This window comes from Rhinatrema bivittatum, chromosome 9 (assembly GCF_901001135.1).
Source record: "Rhinatrema bivittatum chromosome 9, aRhiBiv1.1, whole genome shotgun sequence".
Classification (NCBI taxonomy): Eukaryota; Metazoa; Chordata; class Amphibia; order Gymnophiona; family Rhinatrematidae; genus Rhinatrema; species Rhinatrema bivittatum.
Genome location: NC_042623.1, coordinates 220,502,437 through 220,515,434, shown reverse-complemented (window position 1 = coordinate 220,515,434; position 12,998 = coordinate 220,502,437). Strand labels below are relative to the sequence as shown.

At 43.5% G+C, this 12,998-nt stretch overlaps 1 protein-coding gene across 3 annotated transcripts in view; it reads right to left on the bottom strand.

The window, feature by feature from the left end:
* ARHGEF26 (Rho guanine nucleotide exchange factor 26) overlaps nt 1-12,998 on the bottom strand; it is a 445,885-nt gene that overhangs the window by 118,117 nt on the left and 314,770 nt on the right. For all 3 annotated transcript variants that reach the window (XM_029615042.1, XM_029615040.1, XM_029615041.1), the window contains exon 10: nt 745-899. In XM_029615042.1, coding sequence (XP_029470902.1) covers nt 745-899 — 155 coding nt within the window. The remainder of the gene's footprint in view (nt 1-744; nt 900-12,998) is intronic.

The window sequence follows — 12,998 nt, the reverse complement described above, 5'->3', positions numbered from 1 at the left end:
GCGGCGAACCAGGGCAGATGGCGACGGCGAGCAGGCAGGCAAAATGGCGACCTCCTTGGCGGGCTACCACGTAGGCAGACCCCGCTAATCCTCGCTCTTCGGAGACCAACAAAGTAAAGATGTATGCCTTACCTGATCTTTGGTGCTTCCCGGCTGCGACCCGGGCGGTCTCCGGCTGTGGGGGGAGAGGGTGATTACCGTCACCGCCGCGCTCGAGGAAGTGCACCCGCTGCCTCTAGGCCGCGCCCGAACTCGTCTCACTCGGGGGCCAAGTCCTCACCGCGAACGGATCGGGACCGAGGCTGCCTCTACACCACGCCCGAGCCCTTCTCACTCAGGGGCTAGGTCCCTGCCGCGATTCGGCCACCAGACCGAGGCTCCTACCTTCGAGGGTCCACGGAAATCACCTCGGGAAACTCAACTGGGGGAGGGACCTGAGGGTACCACCGCAGGAGTGCGGGGCTTGTCTTCAGGTAGAATTCTTCTATGAATTTAGAATTTGGAAAAACGCTCAGCGAGCGTGAGGGAGCTCCACACTGCTTTGGAGACAGAAATTACTGAGCTTCTGCACTTCCTGCAGGTGTATATGTACCACGTGCTGACGTCAGATCCGTCTCCAACTGCTAGCATGAGCACACTATACCCATTTCTTCTGAGTCCATCTGCTACACGCTATATTTAAGAAAGCAACAGATTTCCAAGCACGGAGCCTTTGAGTCACTTTCTGGGCGAGAATGTTCTTACCTCTTCTTCTTTGTGATAATGAGGACATCATTGAAGAGGAAGAAATAGACCTGCTGCTTTGAGGTGCGCTTAGAGAAAATTCCACTGTCTTCCACATATGCTGTTAGCTCGCCTCTTTTCACTAGCCATCGAGAGGAGGAGACCAAGGGAAAAGGCTATTAAATAAATCATCAAACAAAATTATAAATTTTCTCAACATTAGCCCATAGCGGTTACAGACACACACAATCTCTTTCATGCACATTGAACATTGTTGAGTGGATGTTATAGAGCACCTGGCGGCAGAAGTACAGGTGTACTTTGAAGCCTTTACAAAAAAGTGGATTTTCAAACATGAGCTAACCATGAATACTATGTTTGAATATTGGTCTGTTCATGTGGTTAAAAGCTCATGCATAACCTTACATCTTTTAAAATGGTGGTGTGAAATACGCAGGCTAGTGGATACGCAGGCTAGTGGATAATAAAAAGACTAGGGGGGCACTCCATGAAGTTAGCATGTGGCACATTTAAAACTAATCGGAGAAAGTTCTTTTTTACTCAACGCATAATTAAACTCTGGAATTTGTTGCCAGAGGATGTGGTTAGTGCAGTTAGTATAGGTGTGTTTAAAAAAGGATTGGATAAGTTCTTGGAGAAGTCCATTACCTGCTATTAATTAAGTTGACTTAGAAAATAGCCACTGCTATTAATAGCAACAGTAACATGGAATAGACTTAGTTTCTGGGTACTTGCCAGGTTCTTATGGCCTGGACTGGCCACTGTTGGAAACAGGATGCTGGGCTTGATGGACCCTTGGTCTGACCCAGTATGGCATGTTCTTATGTCCCATATGCACATACCTTTTTGAAGTTTAAATGTATCTGTGCATGTAGTTTTCAGACAGATATCGGGGGGGGGGGGGGGGGGGGGGGGGGCGTATTCTGTGCCCAAAATTTAATATTCTGTCGGAGGAGTAACTTCATTCTCCATTACAGTTTAAATTAGTTATTACTCAAAGACAGACTATATTGTATTATTTGAAAAATATAACTGTACTGACAAAATACTGTGAGCAAATTTTTTAATTTTTGGCCACACAATGCCCTTTTTTCATATGCTGCCGAAAGTACATGCGTACCTTATTGAAGATGGCAGACTTAGGGAATTTAACTATTTTTGCCCATTTAAAAAAGAGCCTAAGCCTTTAAAATTTACCTCAGTATGCATATAAAGACACAAACTTACTGAATGTTCCTACATACAACTAGAACAAAGGGAAAAGCCGACAGTTGCTCAGCAGCGCATGGTTCGGAGGGAGGTATCTTCAAAGTATACTAATGATGCATTAGAATAAGGGCATCCCGACAGTGAGGTTCCAATAATAAGAAAAGTAGTCCAAGTGCCTGTAACTAAAAACCCACCTGAGTTTAAAAATTCTAACTTATCCCAATCAATTAAAAAGCAGAATGAAAATATAAACAAAAAACAAACTTTGAAATGTTTTTTATGCTAATGCCAGAAGTCTAAGATGGGAGAATTAGAATGTATAGACTTAATTGGCATCTTAGAGACATGGTGGAAGGAGGTTAACCAATGGGACAGTGCTATACCGGGGTACAATTTATATCGCAATGACAGAGCGGAGCACCCGGGAGGCGCTGTAGCGCTTTATGTCCAGGATGCCATAGAGTTCAACAGGATAAACATCCTGATTGAGACTAAATGCACAATCAAATCTTTATGGGTAGAAATCCTTTGTGTGTTGGGGAAGACTAAGGTGATAGGAGTATACTACCGTCCACCTGGCCAAGATGATGAGACGGACAGTGAAATGCTAAGAGAAATTAGGGAAGCTAACCAAATTGGTAGTGCGGTAATAATGGGAGATTTCAATTAACATCATCCACACACAGTGCAAGTAAGAGTCTTAGTCCCAAGAATTTCATCAATAATTTTTCATTTATTAGGTTTTCATCCTTATAACGGCATCTCCACTGACTTCAAGACCAACAATTTTGCACAGAGGTCCCATGACACGGACCCGTGTTTCGCCATGGCTGCGTCGGGAGGGACATGAAGTTTCCAAAAACCACTCTATAAAGAAATTTAAAATAGGGACTAAATATACAAAGAAGCTGAACAGTCGACATAAAAGCAGCACAAGACATCTTACATATATCGTACATTGAAATTGAAGCTTCTAACCTGACAGGGAGAGCGTCTAGCCTATGTTCGAACAGACCTTTAAACATGGCTGACACTTAGAAACCAGGTCACAAGACTCAAAAGAACCAATCAGAGCATCAAGCGATGCAGAGGCGCCAAAACACAGCTAGACAAACAAATGCCATTCTAGTTCTTTATTTAGTCCCGGTGGAATTACAGTATGTAAAGTGTGAATCCATCTCTGTTCTCTTCGCCCCAGGTGTTTATGGTAATCACCGCCCCTGTTTATCAATGGATGGCCAAGAACCGCCAACAACCCAAGAAAGTTACCTTCGCTCAGGACTCCTCAGACGACTCATCAGGATAGGAGTTGTCTCAAGGTCCGGCATGTCAAACTCGGGTAGACGCTGCACCGGTGAGGGAACCGACTCTAGGAAATATGGCACCAGCTTCTACTCACTACTCTTCTATAGCTGCCTTTTTTTTGGACTCGGGTCAGCAGCCGCCGTCACGAGACAATCTGAGCTCCCGCTCCCGGGGGCGCATGAACCTTCAACAATCACAATGGATTACCAGGTCAACCCGTCAACAAGTGGACCCGTGGCAGTAAAATCTCAAGTAGTATTTAATCTGTCTTCTCGTCCTCTTTCGAGGGATGAATATGCTGTGTTAGGGAAGGGGCTTTCTTTTGTACCAACTGTGAAATGTGATTTGTTTGATTTACAGGTACACCTTTATCGTTTTTTTAGGGCTTTAAAATTGAAATTATTTTTTGCAGATGTGCCACCTGTCCAAGATGGATCTTTGGTATATAATAAATCCCACTGGATGCCTCCGGGACCCATAGATCCTTTAGTCTTGGCGTTTGAACGCTTGGTGAATATGGATGTACATACCCTCTGGTCGAAAAATAGTTATGTTCACTATAATTTGACAAAGAATGAAAGTATGGCTATTAGTGATCTTGCACTTGATCCCAATGTTATCATTAAATCTGCGGATAAAGGGGGAGGGATAGGGATACAGGATAGAACTGATTATGAACGTGAGGTTTTGCGACAGTTAAATGACACCTCGTTTTACCTACCGTTGCCCGGAGACCCCACGGGTGATTTACAAAATTTAATTAAGATCGTGGTACAACAAGCTATTGAGAATCATATGTTAACTAACCGTGAGGGGAGGTTTCTGACTGTACAATATCCGATTACTCCTGTATTCTACACTCTCCCTAAGATACATAAAACATTGATAAACCACCCGGGCGCCCGATTGTTTCAGGCATTGGATTCGTATTGGAGCCTCTGTCTAAATTTGTGGACATTTTTTTGAAGCCATTTGTGTCTAAGATTAAGTCTTATGTACGTGACTCATCTCATCTCATTTCGATTTTGGAAAATGTAGCTGTACCATCTGACCCATTTTACTATGTTACATTGGATGTGATCTCGCTCTACTCTAATATCCCCCAAGATGAGGCTTTAAGGGTAATTGAGGAGGTTTTGAACTCGCGTCCAGGTCCCTGTCGGGTTACTACATCTTTTTTAGTGGAGTTGGCAGAAATAGCACTTACCAGAAATTTCTTCAGATTCAATGAAACATTTTATCAACAAATTAAAGGCACAGCCATGGGGGCTACCATGGCCCCCAGTCTGACATGCCTCTATATGTCCAAGTTTGAAGAAACTTGCATATATCCAGCTGACTGGTCTAATTTTGTTCATCTTTGGCTGCGTTTCATTGATGATGTTTTTGTCATCTGGCTCGGGACTGATATACAGTTCTACATGTTTGTAGATTGGCTTAACTCTCTTAATAAGAATCTACAGTTCAATTTTCTAATTGACCCTTTACAGATTTCCTTCCTGGATATTTCTATTTCATCTAAAGAGGGAAAGTTTTTGACCTCCTTGTTTCGGAAGGATACGGACAGGAATACACTTTTAGCTTTTAGTAGTTGTCATCCTAGGACTTTAAAGACGAATATTCCTACTGGTCAATTCTTAAGGTTGAGGCGGCTATGTTCCTCCCGCTCAGAGTTTGTGTCTCAAGCTAAGGAGATGTCACTCCGGTTGTGGAGAGGAGGTACCCGGCTAACGTGATAAAAAGGCTTTTAAACATGCCCTCTACGTGAATCGGGATTTTTTGTTTCTCCCCCAAACACGAACTGCAGATGCAGTGAATAACTGTATACTCCCTTTTTCTACCTTAAGTAGAGCTGGGACGGGTATTGTTCGGAAACACTGGTACGCATTGTACTTACATAGCTTGTTTCAGGATCCACTGAGGTTCACGTATCGTAGGAGTAGAAACTTGAGGGATCGGTTAGTTCACACTGAATTTTCATCTGAAGGCTTACAGCCCCAAGGGCCCGGACTCCATAGGCCGTGTGGACACTGTACTGTATGCTGTCACACTGATACTCTGTCATCTTTTGAAAGTCCTGTAAATAAGAGATTGATTCATTTGAGAGCACAGTCTGATTGTATGACTAAAGGGGGTGGTTTATGTGATTAAGTGTCCATGTCCTTTGTTTTATGTGGGCAAAACAACGCGGATGGTTAAGACTCGAATTATCGAACATTGTTCGAACATTAGGAACTCTCGGGTTAATGAACCCCTTGTAGAACATTGGGAACATCTATCGCATTCCATCTCTGACCTTTTCTTCTTCGTGGTGGAGGTGGTCACCCACCCTTCCAGGGGCGGTGATTACCATGAACACCTGGGGCGAAGAGAACAGAGATGGATTCCATCGGGACTAAATAAGGAACTAGAATGGCATTTGTTTGTCTAGCTGTGTTTTGGCGCCTCTGCATCGCTTGATGCTCTGATTGGTTCTTTTGAGTCTTGTGACCTGGTTTTCTAAGTGTCAGCCATGTTTAAAGGTCTGTTCGAACATAGGCTAGACACTCTCCCTGTCAGGTTAGAAGCTTCAATTTCAAGGTACGATATATGTAAGATGTCTTGTGCTGCTTTTATGTCGACTGTTCAGCTTCTTTGTATATTTAGTCCCTATTTTAAATTTCTTTATAGAGTGGTTTTTGGAAACTTCATGTCCCTCCCGACGCAGCCACGGCGAAACACGGGTCCGTGTCGGGGGACCTCTGTGCAAAATTGTTGGTCTTGAAGTCAGTGGAGATGCCGTTATAAGGATGAAAACCTAATAAATGAAAAATTATTGATGAAATTCTTGGGACTAAGACTTACTTGCACTGTGTGTGGATGGACTTGGTGAAGTGCAGGATTAGCTCAATTTAGATTTCAATAAACCCAATATTGACTGGGTAAATGTATCATTGGGACATGCTAGAAAGATAAAGTTCCCTGGATGAAATAAATGAGTTTTATGGAGCCAATTGGTTCAGGAACAGACGAGAGAGGGAGCAATTTTAGATAAACACTGTGGATCCATAAAGTCTAGAGGACGTGAATGAAGAATGGGTGGCTCGCGGGAATGACGGCTACTACCTGGAGATAATACCCTTATTCAATAAACATACACAAGGTTAATGCGACTCCAACATTGCTCTAAGAGCCCAACATTGCTCTAAGCTTCAATGGCAAGAGGAAATGTGGAACAAAGGATTTGCATTCACAAAAAAGCGGGGAGTAGCTTGCTTGTTACAGCAGTTACTACCCCAAACCAAATAAGCCTGATTCTTCACGCATATCCAACATAGCACTCTGCTTCAATGGCAGGGAGAAGGACCTCTGCTTCATGCATATCTAGCATAGCTCTCTGCTTCAACGGCAGCGGGAATGAAGAAAAGTGGATCTATGTACAGACAACAATCAACAAGGACTGAATTACATAGTCTGGGTAAACAAATAAGTATAGGTGTAGCTTGCTTATTGCAGCGGTTACTACCCCTAACTAATTAAGCTAGATATTTCACTTAGATGCAGTTCCAACACTGCTCTCTACATTAATGGTGGGGGTGGAAGGGAAATAGAACCGAAAGGTTACTAAGAGGCCAGAGAAACAGATAAGTATGAGAGGACAAAAAAAAGTGCAAAGCTTGCTGGGCAGAACTGGATGGGCCGTTTGGTCTTCTGCCGTCATTTCTATGTTTCTATCTATTCTCAATGGAGCACAGGATTTGATGAGAGAGGTAACGGTGGTAGGGGCCGCTTGGCAATAGTAATCATAATATGATCAAATTTGAATTAATGACTAGAAAAGAAAATAGTTAGAAAAAACTGAAAGGAGCAGCTACAAAGGTAAAAGTGTACAAGAAGCGTTATCATTGTTAAAAAATACCATCCTAGAAGCACAGTCCAGATGTATTCCACACATTAAGAAAGGTGGAAGGAAGGCAAACGATTACCGGCATGGTAAAAGGTAAGGTGAAAGAAGCTATTCTAGCCAAAAGATCTTCATTCAAAAATTTGGAAGAAGGATCCAACAGAAGAAAATAGGATAATGCATAAGTGTTGGCATGTTAAATGTAAGACATTGATAAGGACAGGCTAAGAAAGAATTTGAAAGTAGTTGGCCGTAGAGGCAAAAACTCACAGTAAAATTTTTTAAAATATATCCAAAGCAGAAAGCCTGTGAGGGAGTCAGTTGGTCTGTTAGATGATTGAGGGGTTAAAGTAGCACTTAGAGAAGATAAGGCCATCACAGAAAGATTAAATTATTTCTCTGCTTCGGTATTTACTGAAGAGGATGTTGGGGAGATACCTGTATTGGAGAAGGTTTTCATGGGTAATGATTCAGATGGACTGAATCAAATCATGGTTAACCTAGAAGATGTGGTGGGCCTGATTGACAAACTGAAGAGTAGTAAATCACCTGGACCGGATGGTATACACCCCAGGGTTCTGAAGGAACTAAAAAATGAAATTTCAGACCTATTAGTAAAAATTTGTAACCTATCATTAAAATCATCCATTGTACCTGAAGATTGGACGGCGGCTAATGTAACCCCAATATTTAAAAAGGGCTCCAGGGGCAATCCGGGAAACTACAGACCAGTTAGCCCGACTTCAGTGCCAAGAAAAATAGTGGTAAGTGTTCTAAAGATCAAAATCACAGAACATATAGAAAGACATGGTTTAATGGAACAAAGGCAGCATGCTTTACCAAAGCAAGTCTTGCCTCACAAATCTGATTCACTTTTTTGAAGGAGTTAATAAACATAAAGATAAAGGTGAACCGGTAGATGTATTTGCATTTTCAGAAGGCGTTTGACAAAGTTCCTCATGAGAGGCTTCTAGGAAAAGTAAAAAGTTGGGAATTATTAGAAAGGGAATGGTGAATAAAACTGAACATGTCATAATACCTCTGTATCGCTCCATGGTGAGACCACACCTTGAATACTGTGTACAATTCTGGTCGCCCCATCTCAAAAAAGATATAGTTGCGAGGGAGAAGGTACACAGAAGGGTGACCAAAATGATAAAGGGGATGGAACAGCTTCCCTATGAGGAAAGACTAAAGAGGTTAGGCTTTTCAGCTTGGAGAAGAGACGGCTGAAGGGGGATATGATAGATGTGTTTAAAATCATGAGAGGTCTAGAATGGGTAAATGTGAATCGGTTATTTATTCTTTCGGATAATAATAGGACTAGGGGGCACTCCATGAAGTTAGCATGTGGCACATTTAAAACTAATCGGAGAAAGTTGTTTTTCACTCAACGCACAATTAAACTCTGGAATATGTTGCCAGAGGATTGGATAAGTTCTTGGAGAAGAAGTCCATTACCTGCTACAGGACAAATTCTGACAGGCCTCGGTCACTGATACAACAAGAGAAGGAACTTTACCTAGGTGAACTTTAAACTACACTCCGTGGAAAATGAAGAGACCTTGTCTTAATACAATGAAGGAAACCTTATCAGATGTGCTTGTTTGTCAGTTCCTGTGCAAATAAAGAAACCAGACAGAGAGGCAACTAAGAAACCAGACAAAGAGGCAACTAAGATGACTAAGCAAGTGTCAGGTTCATTCAAGCAAGCAAGCAAGCAGAAAGACCCTCATTCTTAGAGGGAGGGGCAGCCTGAGATGGAGAAAAACATTTTAACACACAGTTTGGCATTACAGACGTGGCTGTTCTCCCCGTGAAGGAATAAGAGGGGGGGAAAAGGACCTGCAATGTGGCAGTTCCCCTCCTGAAGTAAAGGGGAGGATAGAAAAGGCCCTGCAATGCAGCAAAAACCCTTCACCCACCACAAGATTATGCATGAGCTTATGCATATTTATCAGCTGGGAAAGCTGGAAAGTGTAAGACGGGGGGGGGGGGGGGGGGCAAGGAAAAGAAAAAAAGGAGGAAGGAGAGAGAAGAACGGGGAAAAAATAAAGAAAAAGAAAAGAAAGAAAGGAACAGACCTGGGAGAGCACCCTGAAACCAAAAGGGAGCAGGGAGGCAAGCAACGGCTCCCCAGAGGAAGAAGAAGAGGAAGCACAAACCCTGAATGCAAACCCAGGGAGAAAAACCAAAGAACGAGAACCTGTGCTGAGGTGTCCCTGGAAGCAAAAGGGGGGGCCAGAGGCAAACCAACCCTCCCTGCTATCGAGAAGGGAGAAGACTAGGTGCGACCAGGTGATTGGAGAGAGGAGACCCTGGTTCAGGTGCGGGGAGTAACACGGAGTCATAAACTAGGAAGGGTGAGAACCAGCCCAGACAGCTGGCAAGCACCAGAGCCAGAAGCTAGCCTCCTTCCTGCACTGCCTGCCTGCTGTGCCAGCACCAAGCCCAGGAAGCAAGCCTCTTCGCTGCCCACATTCTCCAGCTCTTCAGCCGGAACCTACTTCAGAGGGGAACAGAGGTATGACCTGAAGTGGAATCATGATAAGTAAGTTAGCCATAAGTATTAATATCTTAAGCGGCTAAAGTTTATGGCATGTTTTGTTTTGTTGTTTTTTTACCTAGTGGCAGAGTTTAGAGATAGGAATTGTTGTTATTTCTAATGCTATGTCCTGCCAAACTGATAAATAAAATGTCTATGTCTGAGGATAAGCAGAGTTGCTACCTGTAACAGATTTCTTCCAGGACAGCAGGATGTAGGTCCTCACATATGGGTGACGTCACAGGATGGAGCCCTATCACGGAAAACATTTCTGTCAAAGTTTCTAGAAACTTTGACCGGCAACCTGAGCATGCCCAGCCTGCCATGATCCCTGTGTCCACAGGAGTCTCCCTTCAGTCTTGTTTGTAGCAAAACGCGCAAGCGAAAAAATAAAATAATAATCGTAAGCGGACCCAACTCCGCGGGGTGGCAGGTGGGTTTCGTGAGGACTACATCCTGCTGTCCTGGGAGAACACCTGTTACAGATAAGCAACTCTGCTTTCTCCCAGGACAAGCAGGATGGCAGTCTTCACATATTTATTTTATTTATTGTTTTTGTTATACCGAGTTTCATGACAGGCATCACATCAACCCGGTTTACAATTAACAAAGTGTATAAAACATAACATAACATAAAACAATGTTCTCAAAAAGAACCTTGAACTTTAAATAATCGTGAATCAGATAAAGGAATTGAGAAAGTTACAATAAATCAGGGAAATCAACTTGGAACTGGAAAAGGGGGGAGAGATTGCACAAAGCAATATTTATATGCATGATTAGCAAGCTACAGGCTGACTCATATTACAAGAGGCCAATAGCAGATAACTCGTGCGACAGGCACAATAATTGGGGTGCTATTGGCAATGATGAGGCAGCCTGAAATCACAGCAAGTGGTTGTGGAAGGAGTTGGGCACTTTTCAAGACAGATTGTCCAAAGGCAGAGTCTTGACGGCCTTCCTTATCTAAGCAGTAGTGGGCTGCGAATGTGTGAAGAGAGCTTAATGTTGCAGCCTACCAGATGTCGGCAAATGGTACTGAACGATAGTGTGCTACCGACGTTGCCATGGTCCTTACAAATGTGTGGCTTCACTCACCCCTGGAGAGGAAGGCCTGCTTCTTCATAGCAGAATTCGATTCAGTCTGCTAGCCAGTTGGAGAGAGTTTGTTTGCCCACTGGAACTCGCAGCTTCTCTTTGTCAAAGAAGCAAATAGTTGGGTAGATTTCCTATGGAGTGCAGTGCGGTCTAGATAGAATGCAGAGGTGATGGCTATGAGGAAAATAATTTTCCATGTTAGAATTTTAATGTTATAGGAATGCAAAGACTCGAACAGGGAACATATGAGCCTTGTAAGCACTACATTTAGGCCCAATTCCGTAACTGGTGATCGTAGAGGAGGCTTAAGTTGTAGAAAACCCATGATAAGCCGACTCATAAGGGGTTGAGCCGTTAACAGGGCATCCCCTACTCCCTGGTAGTACATTGAGATGGAACTGAGGTGTACCCGTGCGGAGGATGTCTGTGGTCCAGAATCTGAAAGGTATCCTATATAGCCTAATAGGGATGGAGTGGGGCAGGAAAAAGGGGCCAATACCTTTTGCCTGCCTCTCACACAAAATTTGTGGATACAGACAGACAACTTAGTGGCAATGTGGTACTCGAACTAACAGGGATGCACATGCTCTTACTTGCTCTGCCAGGAAGCTGCACAGTTCTGGGCCTGGGCCCTTGCACACTAAATGCATCTCCAGGCCACTTATCTAACAGGCACACCTCCGGGCCACTTATCTAACAGGCACACCTTTGCTCGCCCCTGCAACAAAGGCCTCTCTTCCAATACTGCTCATAGCCAAAACTCTCGTTAACCTACAGCAGAACAGATTTTCAATTATTCTCATAACCCCGTACTGGCCTTGACAAGTATACTTCCCCATACTTCTCAACCTATCACTCAGAAACCAATTCGCCTGCCCACAGGTCAACCTCATAACACAGACTCACTGATATGCTCAGGTTCTTGTAGCTTCACAAAAACCTTCCACACGAAAATCTTACCATTCGAAATCAGCAAGAAGCGACTTCCTGGCAGAGCAGGTAAGAGCCTGTGTGTCCCTGTTTGTTCGAGTACCACATTGCCACTATGTTGTCTGTCTGTATCCACAAATTTTGTGTGAGAGGCAGTTTTTGAAGGCATAAAGTGCATAATGCATGGCTCGAAGTTTCAGGAAGTTGAACTGAGACTTTTCATGGAGCGGCGTCAATGCATTTTGGGTTTGGAGGGTGCGGATACGAGCTCTCCAACCCAAGTTGGATGCAACCGTGGCCAAGATCATCTGAGGATTTGGTTACTGGATCGGTGATATGGATTAGGGACGAAAGTGGTTGAACGGCTTAGAGCCACTGAAATCTTAAAATCCACTGAGTTTTTCTCCTGGCTAGTCTGGCCATAGGAGTGACATGGATCATGGAAACCATGTCATGGATCATGGAAACCATTGAACACACAATCACTACTAAAAAAAGCCACACTATTAGGTGATATCCTTACTGATGAGTCCCCTGACATATGTGCAATAACAGAGACCTGGCTCAAAAACACTGACGTCTCCATAATAAACCAACTACCAACAGACTTATAAGATATGTTCTCCATTCCGAGACCTAAAAAGAAAGGAGGGGGTCTTCTACTGGCGGCAAAAAAGAAATTCAATCTCACCCTGCAACCCAGCTTACCCCCACACAAGATTGAAATTGGTCTCTTTAAATCAAAAGACCTTCAAATTTGTTTAATTTATGCACCCCCGGGCATACTGGAAAAAAACCCTTCGCCCCTTGCGGAATATATTACAAAACACATTGAAATCAACATACCCGCCATCATCCTAGGAGATCTAAACCTCCATTTTGACCGCTCCCCTCTAACACCAGCATGTGAAGCCATATGCTCTACTCTTAATGCCATCGGATTTAAACAAATTGTTTCAGGCCCAACTCACAATGCAGGCCATACCCTGGATGTGATTTTCACGAACTCTCTAATCCTCTCTGACCACCCCCAATGCACCCCCATACCATGGTCAGACCACTACCGAGTAGACACTCGCTGCACATTCAACTGTAATCACCATGCGACACACCCTAAAAAAAGATTTATAGAATTCAGAAAAAAATGCCAAATGGAAGACATCATTGAGGCGCTCACAGAAGATCTCCAGAAATTAGATCTCACTGATGCCAACTCGGCCTGTCTCACTTGGCATCAACTCACCAGCTGCATTGCAAATAGACTCTGCCCCCTATTAACAAAAG